Source organism: Rhinatrema bivittatum, chromosome 8, assembly GCF_901001135.1.
Source record: "Rhinatrema bivittatum chromosome 8, aRhiBiv1.1, whole genome shotgun sequence".
Lineage (NCBI taxonomy): Eukaryota > Metazoa > Chordata > Amphibia > Gymnophiona > Rhinatrematidae > Rhinatrema > Rhinatrema bivittatum.
This window is the reverse complement of record NC_042622.1, coordinates 37,628,409-37,649,980: the sequence shown is the minus strand read 5'-3', so window position 1 is coordinate 37,649,980 and position 21,572 is coordinate 37,628,409. Positions and strand designations below refer to the sequence as shown.

At 45.5% G+C, this 21,572-nt stretch overlaps 1 protein-coding gene across 1 annotated transcript; it reads right to left on the bottom strand.

Moving 5' to 3' along the window:
• Positions 1-18,321: 18,321 nt before the first annotated feature.
• LOC115096627 (P2Y purinoceptor 1-like) lies at positions 18,322-21,061 on the bottom strand. The gene has a single exon (XM_029611531.1). The coding sequence runs from the start codon at positions 20,958-20,960 to the stop codon at positions 19,905-19,907; it is 1,056 nt and encodes a 351-aa protein (XP_029467391.1). The 5' UTR covers positions 20,961-21,061; the 3' UTR covers positions 18,322-19,904.
• Positions 21,062-21,572: the final 511 nt, after the last annotated feature.

Sequence of the window (21,572 nt, the reverse complement as noted above, 5' to 3'; positions counted from 1 at the left end):
AAGTGTGCTGTGGCCTTTAACCTGCAATGCCTGTGATGCACCGGAATTCCACAGTACTCATTCTGTCCTAGGATAAGAACAGATTATGGTTTGCTGGGGCCAGGCATACCCCGTTCAGCAGCTTGTCGCACTGTGACACCTTTGGCTGACAGTTGGGAGGGCGTCCGCTCAGAGGATGCCTTAACAGGCACAGTGTTAGAGCCATGGCAGCCTCATGGTCTACTTCCCCACATCCCACGTTTAGAATAGATCCCAGTGCACAACATGCGTTAGATTACACTCATTTGGTGTGCACGTCAGGCCACATAGGCTTCTACACTATCACTGTTCCTTATGCCTGTCTGTCCCCTGTTTGTTCTGCGCTGCTTAAGAAGGGGAATCTTTACACCTATAGACCACTGTACAGCTTCCATTTTCTGTAATTGCACATACATGAAATGACAGTAATCTATGGTGTGGCATGCACATGGCTCTGTTTCCTGCAAGCAGAATTATTCGGCTGAAGGGACTTCTTGGTGTACCCCACTCTGCGGGCCACTACCGGCTCTTCACATCTGTGGTATCACCCTGGGCATATCCATTGCTCAAAACTGTACTTATTTGCAGTCCCTGCTCTGCGGGGTCTGCTTTTCCTTCCTTCATAATAAAGTCTATCACACAGCTGTGTCCTACGTCGCTGAGACCATGCCCATTGACGGTGAGGCCCACAGGGCTCCTCCCTGTGGGCGGAGACATCTCTCATCTCGACCCAGGATTCCCATCTATACAAAAACATAACACCCGGATGTAGGATATTCAGAAAACCACTGACCTTCACACAAGTATATGGAGCAGCAGAAGCTGATTATTGTCACGGCCATTAAGGAGGCCTCATGATGTGTTAGGCCTCCAATGTGTTTCCTGGTTGACATTGCTGTGTATTGAGTATGTGCTGGCCAGGCCCTCACACATACCACCTATAGACTGAAAGGTGTTATTGTAGCTGCAAGCCACAGAAGACGATGATATTGAAGCTACATTGATCTCGGCATAGTGAAGGTGCACGTGAGTCAGTATGCCTCATTAGCCACAATGACCTTATATGATCCATCCATATGCATATGACAGTGATATCATTGGTGAGAGACAGAGGTAATGGCCCTAAAACGTACACATATATGATCTTTTCCTTTCTGCTGAAAGAGGTGAGAGCTGTCATTGTGCTATGACAGATGAAGTGAACAGTGTACACTACTTTGACCACTGCTGTTATTTCACTATCCAGCAAGTGCTTAGTCACACATAGAGCACATCATCAGTGGTAGTAGCCTGCTGTTATGCAGATCAATAGTGAGACATTTGGATGCATGCATTGTATCCCCGGCTGCCCTTTAGGGGTGGTTTCGGACAGGGAAAGAGAAACTCAATGCACAGTGCTGTAACTAACACACCCATCACTATAAGGATCACCAAAGCGGTAAGGGAATAAATAAAAGGTTACATGTCTCCTATGTGCTGTATTGTGGGCAGGTGTGCTGAATGGCTCGAAAGACCATGCTGCAAATTGAATGACATGTAAGGTCTTGCCCCACTCTACCAACCCCCATTCTGTTGACAGGTACCTATGCGGTTCCTGAACCCAGTGCTCCGTCCATGGTGAAGTACAGAACCACAGGGGCAGGATAGCCTACAGTGCTTGCACCGGAAGCATGTGACCTTGTAACGTGATGACAGTGGGACGTCTCATTGTGTGTGTATGTGAGAGATGCAGCCATGATGCCATTCACGGCATATGGCCATACACAGCCATAACAGACATGCCTGGGGGGAGGAGTCCAAGATGGCTGCCTGAGAGGATGCTACTGCTCCTACCCTGCCTCCTCGTTTTCCTTAAAAGTTGTTTCTTCTTGTTCTACTGGGAGAAATGCCACACAAGAGGAAGGGGAAAGTGAGGGTCTTTCCACCGGACCCAGCTGGCCCCGCAGGGCAGTGTTATATTCCACAGTATGCGGTTCCTACCTCAAGCCCCGCTAGCGAGACGGGGAGAGGAGCCATGTTCTCCCCGGGGGAAGTGACGTTGAGCCCACCTGATCCCTGAGAGCCGCTGCGATCTTCTCCCTTCCGGGAAGCCGGCACAACCGGGTTTCCAGATGGAGGCGTCGATGGACAGGCCCAGCGGGGTGGACCTGCCGACCAAACCGTAGCTGGGATGACCCCTCCCCCCCAAGACTGCATGGCTCGGGACTCCTGAGAGGGGAGGATTGAGTGCAGGAGTTGAGTCCCTGGTAACATCGGGAGAAGGACCGCGTCTGGAGGAGGTAGGAGAGAACAACTTGGCTCCCCTGGAGATTGTTAAACCAGCGGTGATTACACTGGAGTCCCTGTGGGTCTTAATGGCAGGGATGTTCCGAACATTTAATGAACAGTTCTCGTTGTCTCGGAAGATATGAGAAAAGATTAGACTCTGTCGAAAAGGATCATTAAAAATTACTTCAGGAACATACTAACGTTATACAAGTACTGTCTGGTGATGTTAAAAGACTGCAAGATATTAATAGCATTATTATGAAAGATCGCACATTATCTCTAAGGAGACTTGAGTCTATGGAAAACTACTTGAGACATTTGAACGTGAGAATGTTAAATTTTCCGAAGATACTGGGAGAATTACCCTTAGTGACATTTAAAAGATTTGCGACAGAGACTCTTAAGATTCCTATGGAATTATTTCCTCCAGTGAAAAAAAAGTTTGTTTCTACCGGCTAGAAAGAGTCTTACCCAGTTGCCAGTGATTGGTGACCGGGATGATTTCGCAAACTTAACAGAATATCTTGAGAATTCTAATATGGAAGTCACTGAGCGTGCAGCTCTTTTTGTTACCTATTTCTCTGAGTAGGACATGAGTCACTTAATGAAAGCATATGTCAAGAATTGAAATGTTTCCTTTATGGGAGGTCTGAATCGTATTTACCCAGAACCTCTCAAGAGCTACTCAACTCTAATAAAATCTCTAATAAACTCTAATAAAATCTTTTTTGTCAATGTGACCTGAGGCTTTGTCCACAGGGGTGAGTCTTCTTTTGCGCTACCCGTGCAAATGTCTAATAAAATCGTCTGGAAATACTTATATTTTCTTTATGCCAGAGCAATTGAGACAGTTTTTAAATGGGAGGACATAGAACTGCACCATGGGAAGGGATCTGATAAAATATTGTAACGGAGTATCAGGCAACAAAGTTAATTTTTTGTTTTTGTGTTTCTTATAAGTCTCCTCTGACTTCCTTATCCTCCCCCCCCCCCCCCCACACACATATTTCCTATGAATGAAAAGAAGTAGCTGGAAGTTGTATTTATGATAAGGATATATACATGGGTATGTATGTAATATGTTACTTACTTATTAGAGATTTCTTCTTTCTGTTTCATTGCAAAGAAGTTCTTTGTAAATTTTTTGAAAAGCTGATAAATAAAAAAAAATAAAATAACAGACATGCCTATTTAAGCAAGGGAAAGGGGCTGAAATGATTGTCACTCACATGTACACATGTTCACATACAGAGTCTACCATTTATTAGATGTACGCTGTAATGGTCCATCAGCTAACATTTAGAGGAGCGGCCACAAGAATGTTTTGTCTGAACACACTCAGTAAGCCATGCAAGTAGCCTTACACAGAGAAGGTGTTCCCAGTCCAGGGGCTCCTACCTAGGGGCCGCCATACCTCCCCTGCTGGGGGAAAGGAGAGTCCCATGCCTTCATTAAAAGTGTGGCCGTATAAGGTGCTGGCGAAGCTGGCTGCCTCTGTGTTCTCCTGGAGTCGTGCATGTGCACATGGGGGATCAGGTCTGAGATCAGGATGTATAGGCATAGGTATTCCATGGCGAACAGCCACATTATGGAAAACACAGCACAGCAAAATAATCCCTGCAGCTTTGGGGGGAGCATACATTAAAGCTCCCCCCGTCTTGTCCAAACATCGAAAGCGGCTTTTCAGAAGGCTGAAGGTACGTTCTATGACTGAGCGTGTGGCAGATAAGGCATCATTGTATCTCATCTGTTGCGGCATGTGAGATTGGAGTATGGGGGTCATAAGCCACGGCCTGCATCCATACCCTGACAGATGTAAGCCATTATAGCTCACCGTCTTTGTGTCAGATGTTACTACATCACCACTACAACCTGTAGCACTATACAACATCAGCTGTCCCTTTTTTGAGTTTGTACACCAGATTCTGGCTACTACATGTTTGCTGTTGGCTACTGCAGGTGTGGTGCTATTTGGAGGCCTAGCATGACTGGCCCTCAGAACCACACTAATGTTACCGGTGTGTATCTGCATGCTAACCTTCCTATCGTTCATGCTTCAATACCTGTGTCGTGACCTAATGCTGTCATGGTTCAGGGACATATGTGCTCTGCATTAAGTTCTATGTAGCTTACCTTTACAAAATACATACATGGGTTACAAGGCAGGCCAGTGACATGCACAGCTGAGTGATCGAGGTACAAGGCTCTGACGAGGATCCTAAACCTCAGGATCTCAGGAAGACCTCAATAGCAGAGCAGAGCTAACAACACGGTGCCAGCTATGGGCACCATTTCCCATTGACAATGACATGAACCCTTGCAAGAGCAGATAAGTGGAGGAGGCCAACTAGTGAAATCAAATAAAACATGCATTCAACATATAGGCCGCTTCATATTGTCTATTCAGTGAGTTGTGAGAAACAGCACTTTGGCAGGCCAGAGCAACATTTGGGAAGAATTACCCATTTGGACACAGTAAGTTGCATTATGAAGCATACAGGCCTGGTGTGATGGCAGCATTTGGGTCGAACCTGACAGGCCTAAGCATCCCATTTGGGTGGCATGACACACATACACATAGACTAAGATGGTATATATTTGGAAAAGTGTCTCTTACCCACAAGCCAACCTTCACCGTACATACCGGCCTCAAAATTTTGAAAGAGAACAGATTGCCTGAGTATAAAGGAATCGTGCGCTGGGAACCTGGCCATCACATCCAGGATCCGCATTCCAGCATCACAGACCACTTGCATGTTGAGAGAGTGGAAGAGCTTTCTGTTGTGGTACACCTCCTCCCTTTCACATGGTGGAATGATGGCCACATGAGTGCAGTCAATAGCTCCAATGACATTAGGAAAGTGAGCAAAAGCATAGAAACCTCGCTTCAAGTCCATCAAGTCCCGCCTGTTGCGAGGAAAGCATATGTATCGAGGCATGTGGTCTACAACAGCTTCAATGACCTGGTCCAGACATCGTGAAACGGTGCTTTGGGACATTCTACTCACAACAGTTACTGTGGATTGGAAGGAGCTGCTTGCGGCAAAATGCAAGGCGGCCAAGAGTTTGGTGAGGCCAGGGACGGCCCTTTCTGGTTCGAGGGTCAAGAACACCTCGTATGTCTTGATATAATTCCAGGAGAGCACGAGAGCTGAGATAATACCTGGTAATCACAATGTCCTCTGGCTTACCCAACAATGAAGTTCTAGGAAGAAAGATTCGCTACCTGTACCTGTGGCGACGTCGCTGTAGATCCCGTAGCAGCAGTGCTCCTACTTCCCTCACATGTCTTGCAAGGGGCCTTGCCCCAGGTGGTGGTTGACCTTCACCCACATCCTGGGGTCTGCGGCGGGCCTGCTCAGCCATGAAGTGGGCTTGCCAAGTGCACTTGAGACTTTGCTGATGTTGTAGGGAACATTGACCTTCTAAGAACAGTCCTTTTTATTGGTCCAGAATGGCTTAGTAGATGTGTGGTGATTGCTTGCCTTTTTTTTTCGTGTGCGATTCGTGCCGCAATAATACCGCAGGGTGCGATACGTGCAGCGATACTGCCAAACGCATCGGGAAAAGGTGTAGTTATTGGGCATGTTATGAGCCGCGAAAAGAGCACAGGCTTTTTGCGGATCACAATAAGACCTTCCTACTTTACATTTGTCCCGCCTCAACTCCTCCCCCTTGAATACTTAATTTAAAATTTACATTCGCACAATGCGGTATGCTTTCTTAGCGTGTTGTGCGATAACGGCTTTTCGCACATTGGAAAATAACCCCCTTAGGTTGCCAAAATAATTTGTTAAGGTCTTTGCATTGTGTTATATTAGTATTTTTCATTTTGTTTTATTGAGCTATGCTCTCTTTTATTTCTGGAATGGACCTTCCCCTTATCATGGACAGACAGACAGCTGGATTTATAATTGGCTGCTTTCAATGAATTTTTTCCTACATGTTGTTATTGTCATTTCATCTCAGATTTGTTCTTGAATATAAATATATAAATAAATAAATATATATATATATATATATATATATATATATATATATATATATATAAAATTTTTAAACATGACCGTTATTGCTTCCAGATGTAAGCGATTTCGGAAAGGAGAGCCATAAGACAATATTCTGAGTTTATCTTTATGGAAGGGCAGTCTCCGTGCACTCTCTCTCTCTAGGGCTGTATATGAGATGCATCAGAAGCTGGACTTATATGAGATGCATCAGAAGCTGGACGTCTCCAGACTTCCTTGCTTTCATCATGCCAGCAATACCAGTCAGCTCCCATTAAGATAGGTTAGGAAAGCCATGTATCTCTCAGGCCCAGGATAAGTGCATTTTGTCACAATTAATGGCAAGTAATTATTACCCACAGCTTCACTTTTAAAACATGAAGTTTAAGAGCTACAATCTTGGATCTGTTTCAGGAAGGTTCAGAAAAGCAATACCATGCAACAGAAATATGGCTGTATTTCCCGTAAAGCGCCAGGGGACGTTCAGCCAATCATCTCACCAGCTTGACTGGCACGCCCCTGGCCCCGTTTCCGTTGCCAACTATAATGGCATGGAAATAGAAGTGTTCGATTTGAGGGCAGCAAATGGAGCTTATCCCATTATGATTTTCTGTAGCTCAAATTTCATAGCGTACCCATAAGCATGTATAGACACTTGCTGGTTAGTTAACGGGTTCTGTGAGCCATCCCACTTACTGTATGAAAATACTTCTGGGGAGATCCCCCCATAACATTTTGCGCTCTTTTCCACTTCTAGTAGTACCAGATATTTTGGGTGGGGGATCCCAGTGCATTATTGTCTGGAGTGCTCTGGAATTGTTGGGATCTTTGAAGTTGTAGCTCTCTGAAGTGACCACAGGAAGACCCTTGGTGCAATGCTAGGTGATTGTACCTGGTGAGGGGAAAGGTATGGGAATGATGGCATATTGGGTAGTGTGGTATCCCCTTAAAGTTAGGAGGGTTTTGATGGTTTGGGAGGTGTCCTGGGGAGTTATATATCCTCAGTCATTTTGGCAGGAGCTGCCCCTTTTTTGCCCGTGTGGAGTCGAGAGAGGAGGGGGCCCTCCGGGATACCAGCCTCTTAGCTGGCAGGCCTGGGGACTACCCCAATATGGAGTGCAACCCTAGAGGGTCTTTTCCCCTCAAGAGAAAAGGCTCAAAGCTGAGCATATGGAGAAGAGGCGTTCCCTCCCCTTGAGGAAATAGCCAAGAGGAGGAGTATGGGTTGTTCTGAAGGACAGAGCATGGAGGATACTGGGGAAATCTGCTCGCTGCTGGAGAGGAGATGTGGAGCATTTACTCATGACTGCCTAGTCATGAGTAAATGCGAACACTGTGATCCTCATTTCCCTCGGGATCTGAGTTGGTGTTTAAAAGGAAGAGGGATCCGAGTGATGTACCTATCCTCTGTGTTTAAAGTAGATTGGGATGGGAAAAGAAAGTGGACCTGAGGGTGTGAGAACTGGAGACCTGAAAGGGATGTAATGCTTAAATTCCTGTGGTATGGAGAGTTGGAAAATCGAATTGATGTTCAAGTGTAGGCTGAGAGATTGGTACTCATATCCTTTGGGGTACCAGATTATGAGCTATGTGGAAAGTTATTCTGACTGTTGTATTCCATGCATTCTGAATTTGTAGTAGCTAATGCCTGCCCCATTTCTGTGCCTGGATACAGTGACTGGCTGTAAAACCAGAAGTAGTTTGAGTTATATGAGCATGAGGTGACTTTGTTATATGCTTTATTTGAGCCAGCAGCATTAAGGGGCCGTTAACGTGGCAAGGGTTCACGGAGGAGAGGGGGTGGTCTCCTTGACCACTCAAGAGGATATGAGCTATCCCTGCTGTTTCTTCCAAGGTCCACTTCACCCTCTCTCCATGACCCATAACTTTGAACTCATTACAAAAAATTGGTGAGTCTGACCTCTGTTGCTCAAGGTCAGAATCTCTCATCATTTTATGTGCCCAGGTTGAGGTGGGGTCTCTCACAAGCTTGGACTGACAGAACCACTCATATTTTATTTTATGGGATACCTTCCCAAAGATATGTTAAAAGTTTCAGTACTAGGCTACCTGCATTCTTCAAAATATCACCTGGTCAGTTTTGTCAGTTTAATGCATATGTGTTGCATACTCTTATTGCTTTATCTTATTTTAATCTATTTCTACAGAGCCAAGGCTAAAAACCTTAGAGGTTAAAAGGGGAGGAGATGATATCTAGCAAGACTGAAGTTGATGTTTGCTCACTTTAAGGAGAATTTTAAAAGCCTGATGCGCACCAAAATCAAGCAATGTGTGTGTGCATGTGGGACTTATATGCACTCACCATATTTTAAAAGCCGCCTACAGGTGTGCACATCTCACTTAGAATTTAAAAGGTTTGGTGCATAACAATGGTGTGGGTGGGGCAGGGGCATTCCAGAGTGGAGCAAGAGATGTGCGAGCAAATACTGACGCAGCAGGGTGCGCACCCAGGTCCTGTGCCGCCTAACTTTACTTGTGCTATGGAAGAGGTGTAAGTAAAAATAGGAGCACAAAAAATCCATTCCTGAGGGGTTTAAAGGGTTTGGGGAAACTGGGGGGAGTTCAGGCTTTTCAACCAGAAGGGTTTGGAGGACCTGGTGCATGAACTGATGAAAGTGGTCTTGGCATGGACATGCACCGGTCATAACATTCCCTGACTTACGCAGCCAAAACCCGATTTGTGTGGTTGGGAGCCCCTACGCACACCAAGGCTATTTTATAATCTACGCATGTATGTGCCCATATGTTAGAAAATCACCATGCCCCTGGTTAGTCTGAACTGGACCAAACTTTGTGTGGAGGTAAGTCTTGGGGAGACATCTGACCTTTCTGGTTCTCAAACTTTAGGGGAGCTTTTCTTGGGGTGGGGGAGGGGAGAAGGAGCACAGGAGGGAGGCAGTGTTGTCACTTGTCCCATAAGAAATGTATGGGGGCCATTCTAGAGCCAAGGCTATCTAGAATGACAAACTTTCTACTTGTCCTTTTTTGTTTGAATATGTTTTGTTTCTGATATATTCAGGTTTTTGGAAGAAAAGCTGTGCCCTGTGTTTTGCTTCTCCTCTCACAGTCATTGCTTCAGTTTTTTTTGTGTGATATTCAGGCTTAGGATCTATCAGTGTAACGCCTGCATGGGTTTCTGGTGAGGGCTAGCACCGCAGACCGCCCGAACTGGAATTGCTTAGACCAGAAGTGGCCAACAAACACACATCTGGTTTTCAGGATATCTACGATGAATATGCATGAGAGAGACTGCATACAGCCGAGGCAGTGCTTGCAAGGCTATGTCATGCTTAGACTCATGCTAGCTGTGGTTGTGATAAAACTTATACACTGATATATTCTTGGAAATTAAATCTAAATCAGTGGAATCTTAGTTTTGATTTTTTTTAACTCTCAACAGAATTATCTAAAATACATTTTTTTTTATTAGTCTTGCTGCTTTATCTTTAGTAAATGGAACAGGAACTTACTGTTTGCATTAAGATCGTACCCCAGACAACTGATACATGCCGGATAATAGCTAGATGGTAAAAAAATAAGCCTCTGATTCGCTTTCATGTACTTGCTGCTGTTTTATCCAGGATTCTTGTCTATAGATTTATGACATTCATCTATTATGGCACCAAAACCTTCCCTTTCTTGGAATCTTCCAGCCAGTCAGGTTTCTAGGATATCCATGATGAATATGCATGAGATAAATTTGCATATGTTGGAGTAGAAAACCTCATGTGAGTTGTTGTGGATATCCTGAAAGCCTGGCTGGCTGGGGAGAGTTCTGAGGTCAAGTCTGAGAAGCTGCCTATCATGGACTTGTAACATGTTGGTGCCAGACACCTTATCTGTAATTCTCACACTTTACTATTCAATCAGGTGTTCAACCAGAAAACACAATGAAAAGATGGCTCACTCTCTTGAATGTGACATTTTTTTAAATGTTCACCCTAGAGTAAAGACCACTTTGTGAAATGATGTCCGGAAGGATGGCTGCGTTAGTCTGTAGAAGCAAACATGACACAGAAGCCGGTGACACCACATAGATTAATTTAGGCCCAAGCTTTTGAAGGCACTAGTCCACTTCATTGAAAGCTTCTGCCTCAATACATTTGTTAGCGTATACGGTGCCACCGGTTTCTGAGTTGTTTTGGTAACGAGACTTCCGAATTGTTTATGTGGCTATTCAGCCTATGAATTTCAGGTCCTATCTGCACAACATTTTGCTTGCTGGTAGCTGCTACTAGGTAATAGTAAATGGTCATTCCCCTATTAAAATGAGTGGAACACATATGCAGGTGGATTAACACAGCAAACACACTACTTTATTTAAGAATGGAATAAAATCTTAAGATTTATTTGGGGGTGATTTGTAATTAGATAATTTTATATGGAGTCTTTGGCAAATGATCTTGGCTGTAGTGCAAATTGAATGATTTAGAAAAATAAACTGCAGATTCACACACAAAGCCCATAGGCACCTCTGCATTGCCCATGGATGCCTAGAGAGAGAGAGATCAGAGCATTCAGTTCACTGTGCTTGTTGTGCTATCAGCTCAGGAGTGCATGCATATCTGCCCAGATATCGCCTGTGCTGTTCCTGTGACAGAAAAACAACATCAATGTGTTCTATTTTTACTACAGCAATTACATGCCTAAAAACACATTTTTCAATAGTGTGCATAACTCAACTCATACATACACAAGATTATGCCTATATTTTATAAACTGTGACCAGCGTCTCTCCATCCCAAAAGTACACCTTATGTTTCTTTATGCAAACATTTTACCTGTTTTATTAAAGTACACACACATATTTTATGCACAAAATAATTGTATCGTGTGCATAATAGCCCTCAGTTTATTCACAGAGGCACACATTTCCTAAGGTTGGCTAACGAATGTACACATCTTGCTTATGAAAATACTTGTGTGTGGACTTCCAAGCAGTCCACCGAGACTTCCACTGGTTGACCCAGACCCTACACCAGTTCACCCGCAGCACCTACGACTTGCCCTGGCCCCCCCCCCCCCAAAAGCTGCAGACCAAAGAGAAGTCTGATTTAATTTCCGCAATTTGATTAGCAGATGTAAAAGCATGCGCTCATGTCTGAGGATGTGCACTTGTACTCCGCTTAGAAAATCCATGAGTGTGTACTTTCCAGCCTCATGCCCTTGAAATGCCCTCCTTCCCCACACATACTTTTTTCATATGGCAGCGGAAATACTGTACACCCATACTTGTGACTTCTGAAAAATTGTTTGGCCTGAAAAGGGGTTACTTCACATATATATGCCAATTTTATGCACACAAACCTATATAAGTCTTTGAAACATCATTCCTTAATGAGAAACTAAGGCAATACAGAAAGTTACAGAACAAAAAAAAACCAAAAACCTATAAGGTGTAGCTGCAAAGCTTAAGCGTTTACATCAAGCATGGATGTTGTTTAAAAATACATTCTTGGAAGCCCAGACCAGATGTATTCCACACATCAAAACATGGATGGAAGGTAGGTCACTGCTGGTATGGTTAAAAGTTGAGGTGAAAGAGGTTATTATAACCAAAAGAATTTCTTTCAAAAATTGGAAAAAGGATCCAAATGAAGGAAGCAGGGAAAAGCATAAGCACTGGCAAATTAGATGCAAAACATTAATAAGGCAGGCAAAAACTATAGACTATTGAGCCTGACGTCACACCAGGAAAAAACCATACAAACTATTCTAAAGGAAAAAAAATCACAGAACAAATAGACAGACGTGATTTAATGGAACACAGCCAATTTGTATTTACCCAAGGAATCTCCTGCCTCGCTATTCTGCCTCATTTTTTGAAGGAGTTAATAAACGTGCAAAATGGTAAGCGAGTGGGTATGGTGTATTTGGATTTTCAGAAGGCGTCTGACAAAGTTCCTCAATTAAAAATATATGGAATAGGAGGCAATGTCCTAGTGTGGATTGTGAATTGGTTAAAGATAGGAAACAAGAGCAGGATTAAATGGTCAGGTTTCTCATTGGAGATAGTGAATCAGAGCTATAGTGTGCCTATGGAGAATATGACTGTGGATACAGGTGCCGCTACCGAAAGGCTCCATAGCCTCCGTAAGTGGAAAAGCAGTGCGGCCCGCTGATGATTCTGGCTGTCGACACCTGATGACTTCATTCATGCACTGGCAGCTGGGAGGGAGGATGCAGCCCACACTGCAAGGCCGTGATCCTTCAGGAGCAGGCAGGGTAAGTGAGGGGATCACGGCAGCACCGTGGGGGCGAGCAGTGTTAGGGAAATCATGCACTGGCCACCTGTGGTGAGGGGATTGTGGATAAGAAGGTGTGGGAGGGAGAACAAAACTGCTGGAGACTGGGAGGGGAGAGGGGACTGGGGAACAAGATTTCTGGGGAGTAGGGGGGCTTGGAGAGGAAAGGGGGCTGGGGAACAAGACTGCTGGGGAGTGGGGTTTCTAGGATGGGAGAGGCATCTGAAAAGCAAGACTGCTGGAGAGTGAGGGATCTGTGTGGGGAGAGGGAGCTGTGGAGTACAAGTTCTTGGGAGTGGGGTTTCTGGGATGAGACAGGAGTATGGCAAGCAAGACTGCTGAGGAGTGTGGGATGTGGAAGGGGAGAGAGGGCTGGGGAGTAAGACTCCTGGAGAGTGGGGTGTCTGGGAAGGAAGACAGGGAACAAAGACTGTTGGGAAGCTGGGGGTCTGAGATGGGAGAGGAGGCTTGGGAGCAAGAGTGCTGAGGAGTGTGGGGGAAGGGGAGTAAGATTGCTGGGGAGAGGGGAGAATTGGGGGTCTGAGATGGGAGAGGGGGCTTGGGAGCAAGAACGCTGGGACATGGGAGTCTAGGAGGATGGGGGGGGGGGGGGGGCTGATGAGCAAGACTGCTGGGGATGGGTTATGAGAGCCAGAGAGCCTGTGTCTGTGTGTGCAAGTGTATGAGAACCAAAGAGTCTGTACATGTACGTGTGTGTGTGTGTGTATGGGAGCCAGAAGCCTGTGACTGAGGAAGAGAGAGGTTGTGTGTGTGAGAGAAGGGGTACGAATGAGTCTGTGTTTAAGAAAGGGGCTGTGGAATTTCCACTGACCACACGGTTGATTTTGGCGGGGCCATGCTGCTTCGTCGGAGGAGGAGTTGTGCACCCTGCACTTCCGGAAGGAGCAGTCAGAGCTAGATTGGCCCCTGTGGCTGGAAGTTGTTCCCTTGGCCATGGGAGCTGAAGAAGGAGACTTCTGCTGTCAGCTGCTTTAATGGGGAGGGGAGAGTGAGAGAGAGAGCATGTGTGTGGGAGACTGACCCCACTTCCTCTCTGCCTGCTAATCAATGACAATTTTAGGGCATCTGGAAATCAAAAGTTCCCAGTCAGGAAGTATTTCTTCACGGAGAGGGTAGTGGATGCCTGGAACACCCTTCCGGAGGAAGTGGTGAAGACTAAAACTGTGAAGGACTTCAAAGGGGCGTGGGATAAATACTGTGGATCCATAAAGTCTAGAGGATGCGAATGAAGAGAAGAGGCATGGGGGTGGCTTGCAGGAATGACAGCTACTACCTGGAGATTAATACCCTTATTCAATAAACATACACATGGTTAATGCGACTCCAACATTGCTCTATGCTTCAACGGCAAGAGGAAATGTGGTAAAAGGGATTTGCAGTCACAAAAAAACGGGGAGTAGCTTGCTTGTTGCGGCAGTTACTACCCCATACCAAATAAGACTGATACTTCACTTTCAATGTATACCCAGCATAGCTCTCTGCTTCAATGGCAGGGGGGAAAGAGAAAAAGAGGATTTATATTCAGGCAACAACCAACAAGGACTGAATTACATAGTCTGGGTAAACAAATAATTATGGGTGTAGCTTGCTTGTTACAGCAGTTACTACCCCGAATCAATTAAGCCTGATACTTCACTTGGAATACATATCCAGCGCAACTCACTGCTTCAACGGCAGGGGGGAATACAGAAAAGAGGAATTATATTCAGACAACAACCAACAAGGACTGAATGGCACAGGCTGGGTAAACAAATAAGCGTGGGAGTAGCTTGCTTATTGCAGCAGTTACTACCCCTAACCAATTAAGGGGGTCTTTTATCAAAATGCGCTAAGGCGTTTTCGCATGCGTTAAGGGCTTATCGCATGCGAAAAGCCCCGTTAATGCATGCGATAAGCCCTTACCGCATGCGAAAACGTCTTTAATGCATGCAATAGCACCATATCATATGGTGTGATGCAAATTTGAAAAAGAGGAGGAGTTAGGGGTGGGGAATGGGCTGGGTTTGCCAGTCTGCGAAGTGCTATCGTGCAGACTTAATGCTGATTTTAACTACACCTTTTTCAGTAGCGTTAAGCTGTGCGATAGCTTGTGTTACGGGGCAGTAAGGTTTTAGTGCATTTTGTGATGTCTCCTGAAAGGCCTGTTTTAGTAGATTTGAAGCTCCTGGTGCACCAGCCTAGCCATCGGGGAGGGGGGAAAGGGAGCGAGAGAGAGAGAGAATGCTGAGCCATAATACCCTCTCCCTAGATAGGTAATTGTATCCTTATGGGAGGCCTACCTAGTAACTCGAGGTGAGGTTTAGGTATTAGTGTAGGGGGTTAGGGGCCACTTTGACATTCAACGTGAGACGTTCAAACAGAACAGTGGTCTCTTGTGAAGATTTGATGACCTACGGAGAGAGGAAAGTCACCCAAAGATGAGATTTGTTCAATGTTCTCTCCACCTAGCTTGATGTTACCCAGGTAGAGAGTCCATCAAGCTAGGTTGAGAGAACCTTGCACAAATATAATCTTGGAGTGAGTTTCCTCACTCCGAAGGTCATCAAATCTTCACAAGAGACCACTGTTCTGTTCGGGCGTCTCACGTTGAATGTCAAAGTGGCCCCTAACCCCCTATACTAATACCTAAAACCTCACCTCAAGTTACTAGGTGGGCCTCCCCTATAGCACTTATCACAAAGTCTGAAAATGTTATCGCAATTTGTGCTAACTTAGCTCTTTGCATAGGTAATTAGCGCAAATTGCGATAAATTGTATATTAGCATAAAACATGGCCCTTTTTCTATCGCGTGCGATACTTATCTCATTTTGATAAATCCAGACTTAAGCTAGATACTTCACTTAGATGCAGCTCCAGCACTGCTCTCTACATCAATGGCAGGGGTGGAAGGTAACTAGAACCAAAAAGTTACTAATAAGGGCTAAGAGTAACAGATAAGTATGAGAAAAAAAAAAGTGTGAAAGCTTGTTGGGCAGACTGGATGGGCCATTTGGTCTTCTTCTGTCGTCATTTCTATGTTTCAGGGGATTTTTTACAATCCTTATTAGTTTTAATTATTGGATGTTATTTGATGTGTTGTTTGAAATAGTGTTTGGAAAAGTTTTATGTGAATTCTTAATTATTGAATGTTATTCTATTCATTAGTTTTGAATTATTCTTTTTATTGGTATAGTTTTACTAATTTTATAAGGAATGGTAATGCTTCTGTTTTTTATTGTTGCAGTTTATATCGAATTTGGCTTGTTATTGTTTCCTGTTCAGTTTTTGTCTGTACATTTATATTTATATTTCATGATCTCTTTATTCTGTATTTGAGGGTCTATCTCTGTTTTGCATATGTGACTGAAATGAGATATTCCAATAGTGTGTAGTTGGTATGTAGGGATCAATAGCAGCATGACTTGCTCTGTTTTCCATAGGGAGTGTATTAGTGTTTAGGTCTGGTGTAATATTTGCAGTGTTAACGTTCACAAGTAGAGCTGTTGCTGTTTGAGTGCTGGCAGCTAGTGTTGTTTTGATATAGAAGGTTTATTGTATTGTAATTCTGTTTCTTTGTGGCTCTCTGAGGGTCATGCCCATTCCTAAGATGCATTACAGTAGGCCTAATACTACATAGGTTCCAAGTATCTCTTGCTTATTTGCAGGGTTTTCTGGCTGGCACCTCAGCACAGTGCATATAAATATAATATACATATTGTAAGTGATATTTTTACCTCAGAAGATTGTGCTTTGAATCTTCTTTTTTCATGTAAAATCTGTTATTATAAATGCATAATTTTTAATTGTGTGTAAGGATGGTGTGATGGGGTGCAAGGCTGTAAGGTTTTCCAAGGGCATTTAATACCCTTGCAGTGGCCATGGGCATTGCTGTACAAACACTGAACAGAGTCTCCCAACTCGTGGTGTCATGTATTGTGTAATGGGTGAGAGAGCGCAGTTTTTCACTTGGCCACAGGTGCCACATTACCTGGCTATGGCTCTGAGGTGAATAGTGGAGTCTTCTGTACTGGGACTGGTGCTTTTTAATATATTTATAAATGATCTAAAAAAGGGAACAATAAGTGAGCTGATCAAATTTGCAGGCGACACAAAAGTATTCTGAATTGTTAAATCACAAGAGGATTGTAAGAAATTGCAGGAAGACTTTACAAGACTGGGAGACTGGGCATCCAAATGGCCAATGAAATTTAATGTGGACGAGTGCAAAGTGATGCACCCAAACTATAGTTACATGATGTTACGTTCCATATTATGTATTTATTTACAGACTTATTAACCGCTCCTCCCTGCAGGCTACAGAGCAATGTACATAAAATTCATAAATAATTCCATTATGCAAAATCAGCACGGACAGATCAGACTAACATAATAAAACACATTGTGCAAAACTTTGAGTAAAAAGCCATTCTTTCCACTGCTTCTGAAATCCAGTCCAATCAGCAATCATTCTCACAGGCTGCAACACTGACTTCCAAACAGAAAACTCTGTTTTCTTTGTTATCACCAACACATTGCCTGGAACTTCAAATAGTGCATGTTGGGAAGATTGAAGGGATCGAACAGGCATATTTGGTTGGACTTGCTTAAATGAGCAGGAAGGCACCGAACAGTGGAGTATTATAAAGACCACAAAAAGAATCTTAACCAGTATTCTTTGATCCACTGGAAGCCAGTGCAATGTCTTCATAATTGGTTAAACACGTTTGGTAATTCTAGACCCACTACTTAATCCTGCTGCAGTGTTTGAAGAAGTTGTAACTTCCATGGCTGGTATTTAGGAATAACAGCTAATATAGAATTACAGTAACCTAATCTTGTTAGCACTACAGCGTGAGTTAAAAGTACACAAATCTGATTTATAAAGATAGCAATATAGGTGCCGAATATTCCACCGCCCAAGAAAAGGATCTGGGCATCATCAAGGACAATATGTTGAAATCCTCAGCTCAGAGTGCGGTGGCGGTTACAAAAGCAAACAAAATGTTAGGAATTATTAAAACAGGAATGGAGAATAAAAAGGAGACTGTCATAATCCCTCTGTATCGCTCCAAGGTATGACTGCATCGAGAGTACTGTGTGCAACTCTGGCCGCCACATCTCAAAAAAGTTATAGTTGCAGTGGAGAAGGTACAGAGAAGGGCAACCAAAATAATAAAGGGAATGGCACAGCTCCCCTATGAGGAAAGGCTGAAGAGGTTAGGGTTGTTCAGCTTGGAGAAGAGACTGCTGAGGGGGGATATGATAGAGGTCTTTAAAATCATGAGAGGAGTAGAATGAGTAAACATGAAATGGTTGTTTACTCTAAAGAGAGGAATTATGATAGAGCCATTTAAAAATCTCAAAAGGTTTCCATGCGCAGGAGGCGGGACTCTTTCAATGGAAAAGAGGCTCTGGGATGAGGGGTCAAGGGATGAGGGTGAAAGGGGGTAGACTCAGGAGTAATCTTAGGAAATATTTCTTTACAGAGAGGGTGGTGGACGCATGGAGGTGGTAGAGACAAAATCGGTATATGAATTTAAGAAAACAGGGGATAAATACAGGGGATCGCTGAGGGAGAGATGGGAATTGTAAGGCAAGATAAATTGGACAGATGGGCAGATTAGATGGGCCATATGGTCTTTTTCTGCTGTCATATTTCTGTTTCTATGTTTCTAGTACTGCAACATTTCATTTCAGCAAAAGTCAACTTGAAATACACAATACAGTGGGTGGCACAATCCAATGCAACAATTACATTAGGCACTTTGACACAAGTCTGCATTATTTTATTGCTTTCCTGGCACCAAAGAAACTGCAGTTTAAACAAGTGAGACAAATTTACTAAGGCTTTTCTCTCATTATGTGACTATGGGGGGAAAGCTTCATGAACGAAGCCCCAGGAAAAAGGAACAAGTGCAGATCTTACCCATCCAGACAGCGACTGAATGCACCCATAACAACACACTGCAAAATCCCGTCACTGCTGACAAGATGCAAGAAAAAAAAATCACTAACATTCAGCTTTTATTCTGAAAGGAGTGAGTTTAGAAGAGGCTTTGAGGAGCATGAGAGATATTGTTGCAGGGTGAGGTGTGAAGGTGCTCAGTGATGGTGGTACCCAGGTACAATTTTCTTCTTGGGGCTTGGAGGAGATTGCAGTCAGATAGACCAGAAGGTTTAATTCTCCTGCTTTGGCAAAAGTCGTAGCATCATCCTGTCCCTGCTCCGACTGTACAGGTTCTCAGTCTCAGTCAAAACGCCAAGAAAGGATTTCCTTCAGTCCATAGCTCAGACCCTACACCGAGGGTGCCGGTGACTTTTTATTGCTGTTCATTCGTGCACACAGACTCAGGGTAAGATCGCTAGCAGGACGAGGGAATTCCATGTCCCACTTTGTTTCCTGCATGTTTGAATTTCTCGCTTCAGCAAACTGTTCCTCTCTAAGCTGATCTTGATTTACTATTGAAACAATTAAAAAAAAAAAAAGAATATAACAACATTTCTTCCTCTGGTGATAAACGGGAACCTAAATTTAGAGATGGAGGAATATTTCACACCCTAAAGAAGACATGAGCTATTGGGATTTTTTTTTTCTTTCAGTTTTCCTGTTTGCTTAGCTCCTTCGTAAAGCTCCTTATTATAATACCAGTAACAGTGTTCCCCATTTCATAACAAACTGCAGGCATCTACCAGATTTCACGCTGATTACAATCTGGACAGGTTTTGTCAATGGAATTGACGGTTGTAGACAGCAGATGTCCCTCCAAGAATTAAAAAGAAAAAAAAAGAATGTTTGCAGCACTGAATCCTATTTATGACAGGATCTACTATTTCTCCAGCCCATGCCTGTTCAGTTTATTGCATTTGTTTACATTGGCAACATTTTATAGATAAAACGGAATACAGGCACATAGCTGAAGTTGTGTGTCAGACATTACAGCACATCCTGCCTGCACCTGGTCTGAACCCGAGGTACTGCGATCAAAAGAAAAGAATAGATCATAAAAGATGCTACAGGAAACATATCAAAAGGTCACATCTTAACAGCATTATTTTGTTAAAATATGAGGTTCCACCCAGAAGCAATATCCTGGGAAGCGCACGGGCATCCGTGGTTCTGCACATTTGCTTGGATCTGGGGGGGGGGAAAAAAATCCCCCTCTGTCAGAATCCTCATGCACCTCTCCCCTCCATCCCATATCTCCTGGACACCAAGCCCAGCCTTGGGTAAGAACCAGCGCAGATCACCCGAGTTAAAAGAACTTGACAGGCAGTCTGACTCCTGCCTGCTGCTCCCTCACGTTCCCAACGAGCAGACAGAGAAGAGCTTGCCAGTCCGGTCCCTTAAAGTCCCTCGGAAACCTCGCAGAGCCCTTGGTCGGCCGCATCCCGGGTGGCGCTGCCCTCGGACAGCCTCCGGGGCCCCCGCACCCCCAAGCAGAGGCAGGCCTGCCAGGCCCTCTCCCGGCAGGTCCGCATCCGGGACACGAAGTTCTCGTTGGTCAGCAGGTAGACCAGCGGGTTGAGGGCGCTGTTCATGCAGGCCAGCCCCCGCGTCACCTGGTAGGCGACGTACAGGTCCTGCAGGGCCCGGCTGCAGGCGCCGCCGCGCTGCCAGACGCGGGAGAGCAGGTTCAGGTTGCGCAGCACGTGGTAGGGGAAGAAGCAGAGGGCGAAGAGGACGGTGACGAGCAGCACCAGCTTGATGCTGCGGGCGCGCAGGCGCGCGTCCACGCCCGTGTTGCGGCGCAGCACGGCCAGCACGCGCGAGTAGCAGCCCAGGATGACCAGGAAGGGCAGCGCGAAGCCGGTGACGGTGACGACCAGCGTGTAGGGCCGGTAGGCGTCCAGCTCCTCGTCGCCGGTGGAGTCGTGGCAGCGCGTGGCGTCGGGCCCGGCCTTGGAGAACCAGAGCTCGGGCAGGATCTGCACCAGCACCCAACCCCAGACCAGGGCGCTGAGCAGCAGGGCGGGCCGCAGCGCGCGCAGGCGGCCCAGCGCCGCCAGCGGGTGCACGATGCCCAGGTAGCGCTGCGCGCTGATGCAGGCCAGGAAGCCGATGCTGGCGTACAGGTTGAGGTGGAAGAGGCCGCGGGCCAGGCGGCAGAAGGCGCGCCCGAAGGGCCAGACGGAGCCGTTCAGGTAGTAGGAGACGAAGAAGGGCAGCGTGGCGGCGTAGAGCAGGTCGGCCAGCCCCAGGTTCAGCACCAGCACGTTCAGGCCGCTCCACTTGCGCCAGTGCACGGCCAGGTTCCAGAGGCCGAAGGCGTTGGCCAGCAGCGCCACCACGAAGACCAGCAGGTAGACGGCGGGGAGGTAGCGGGCGGTGAAGGCTTTGTCCACGGGGCACTGCGGCAGGCTGGCGTTGGGGGGCCGGGGGCTGAGCTCGTCCGCCCTCATCCTCCTCCTTTTAGCCGCCCCGGGGCTGCATTGCGCCGCGGAGGGTGATCTCCAGATGCCGGAGGAGGATTTCCCCTGCCCGCTCGCGCTCAGGCTGCACGGGGTGACAGCGGCTCCGCCTCTGCAAGGGGCGTGCGTGCCGGCATGGAGGGGGTGGCCCGGCGGGGGCTCGGCTGGCCCTGCCCTGCAAAGCCGGCGCCGGGAAGAAGGCTGAGCTCTTCCGTGCCGTCTTCATTCACTGCCGTCCCGGGCGCGCTGTGGAGTCACCGGGTTAGAAAGATCCCGGAGTTTTACCGAACTTCATTGCAAATAATTTATAGGTTCTTGTTTCTAGCAAAGACTTTTCTTGGGAAAAAAAGAACGAAATTCTCTGCAAAGCAAGTTTTATTAAAATGAAAAATAAAAGTTTTACAATTTAAGAAACTGCGGACTTTTTCAAACTGTAATTTTTTTTTTAACAACTTGAGCAACTGATCCCCTATTATAGTTTATAACGGTGTGATAGAAACATGACGGCAGAAAAAGATCATATGGCCCATCCACTGTGCCCATCCCTCCAATTAATTTAGCATTATAATTCTCATTATTTTCTTAGATTCCCTGTATTTATCC

Coding starts and splice junctions, on each gene's coding strand:
- LOC115096627 (XM_029611531.1), bottom strand. CDS start 20,960: ATGAGGGCGGACGAGCTCAGCCCCCGGCCCCCCAACGCCAGCCTGCCG.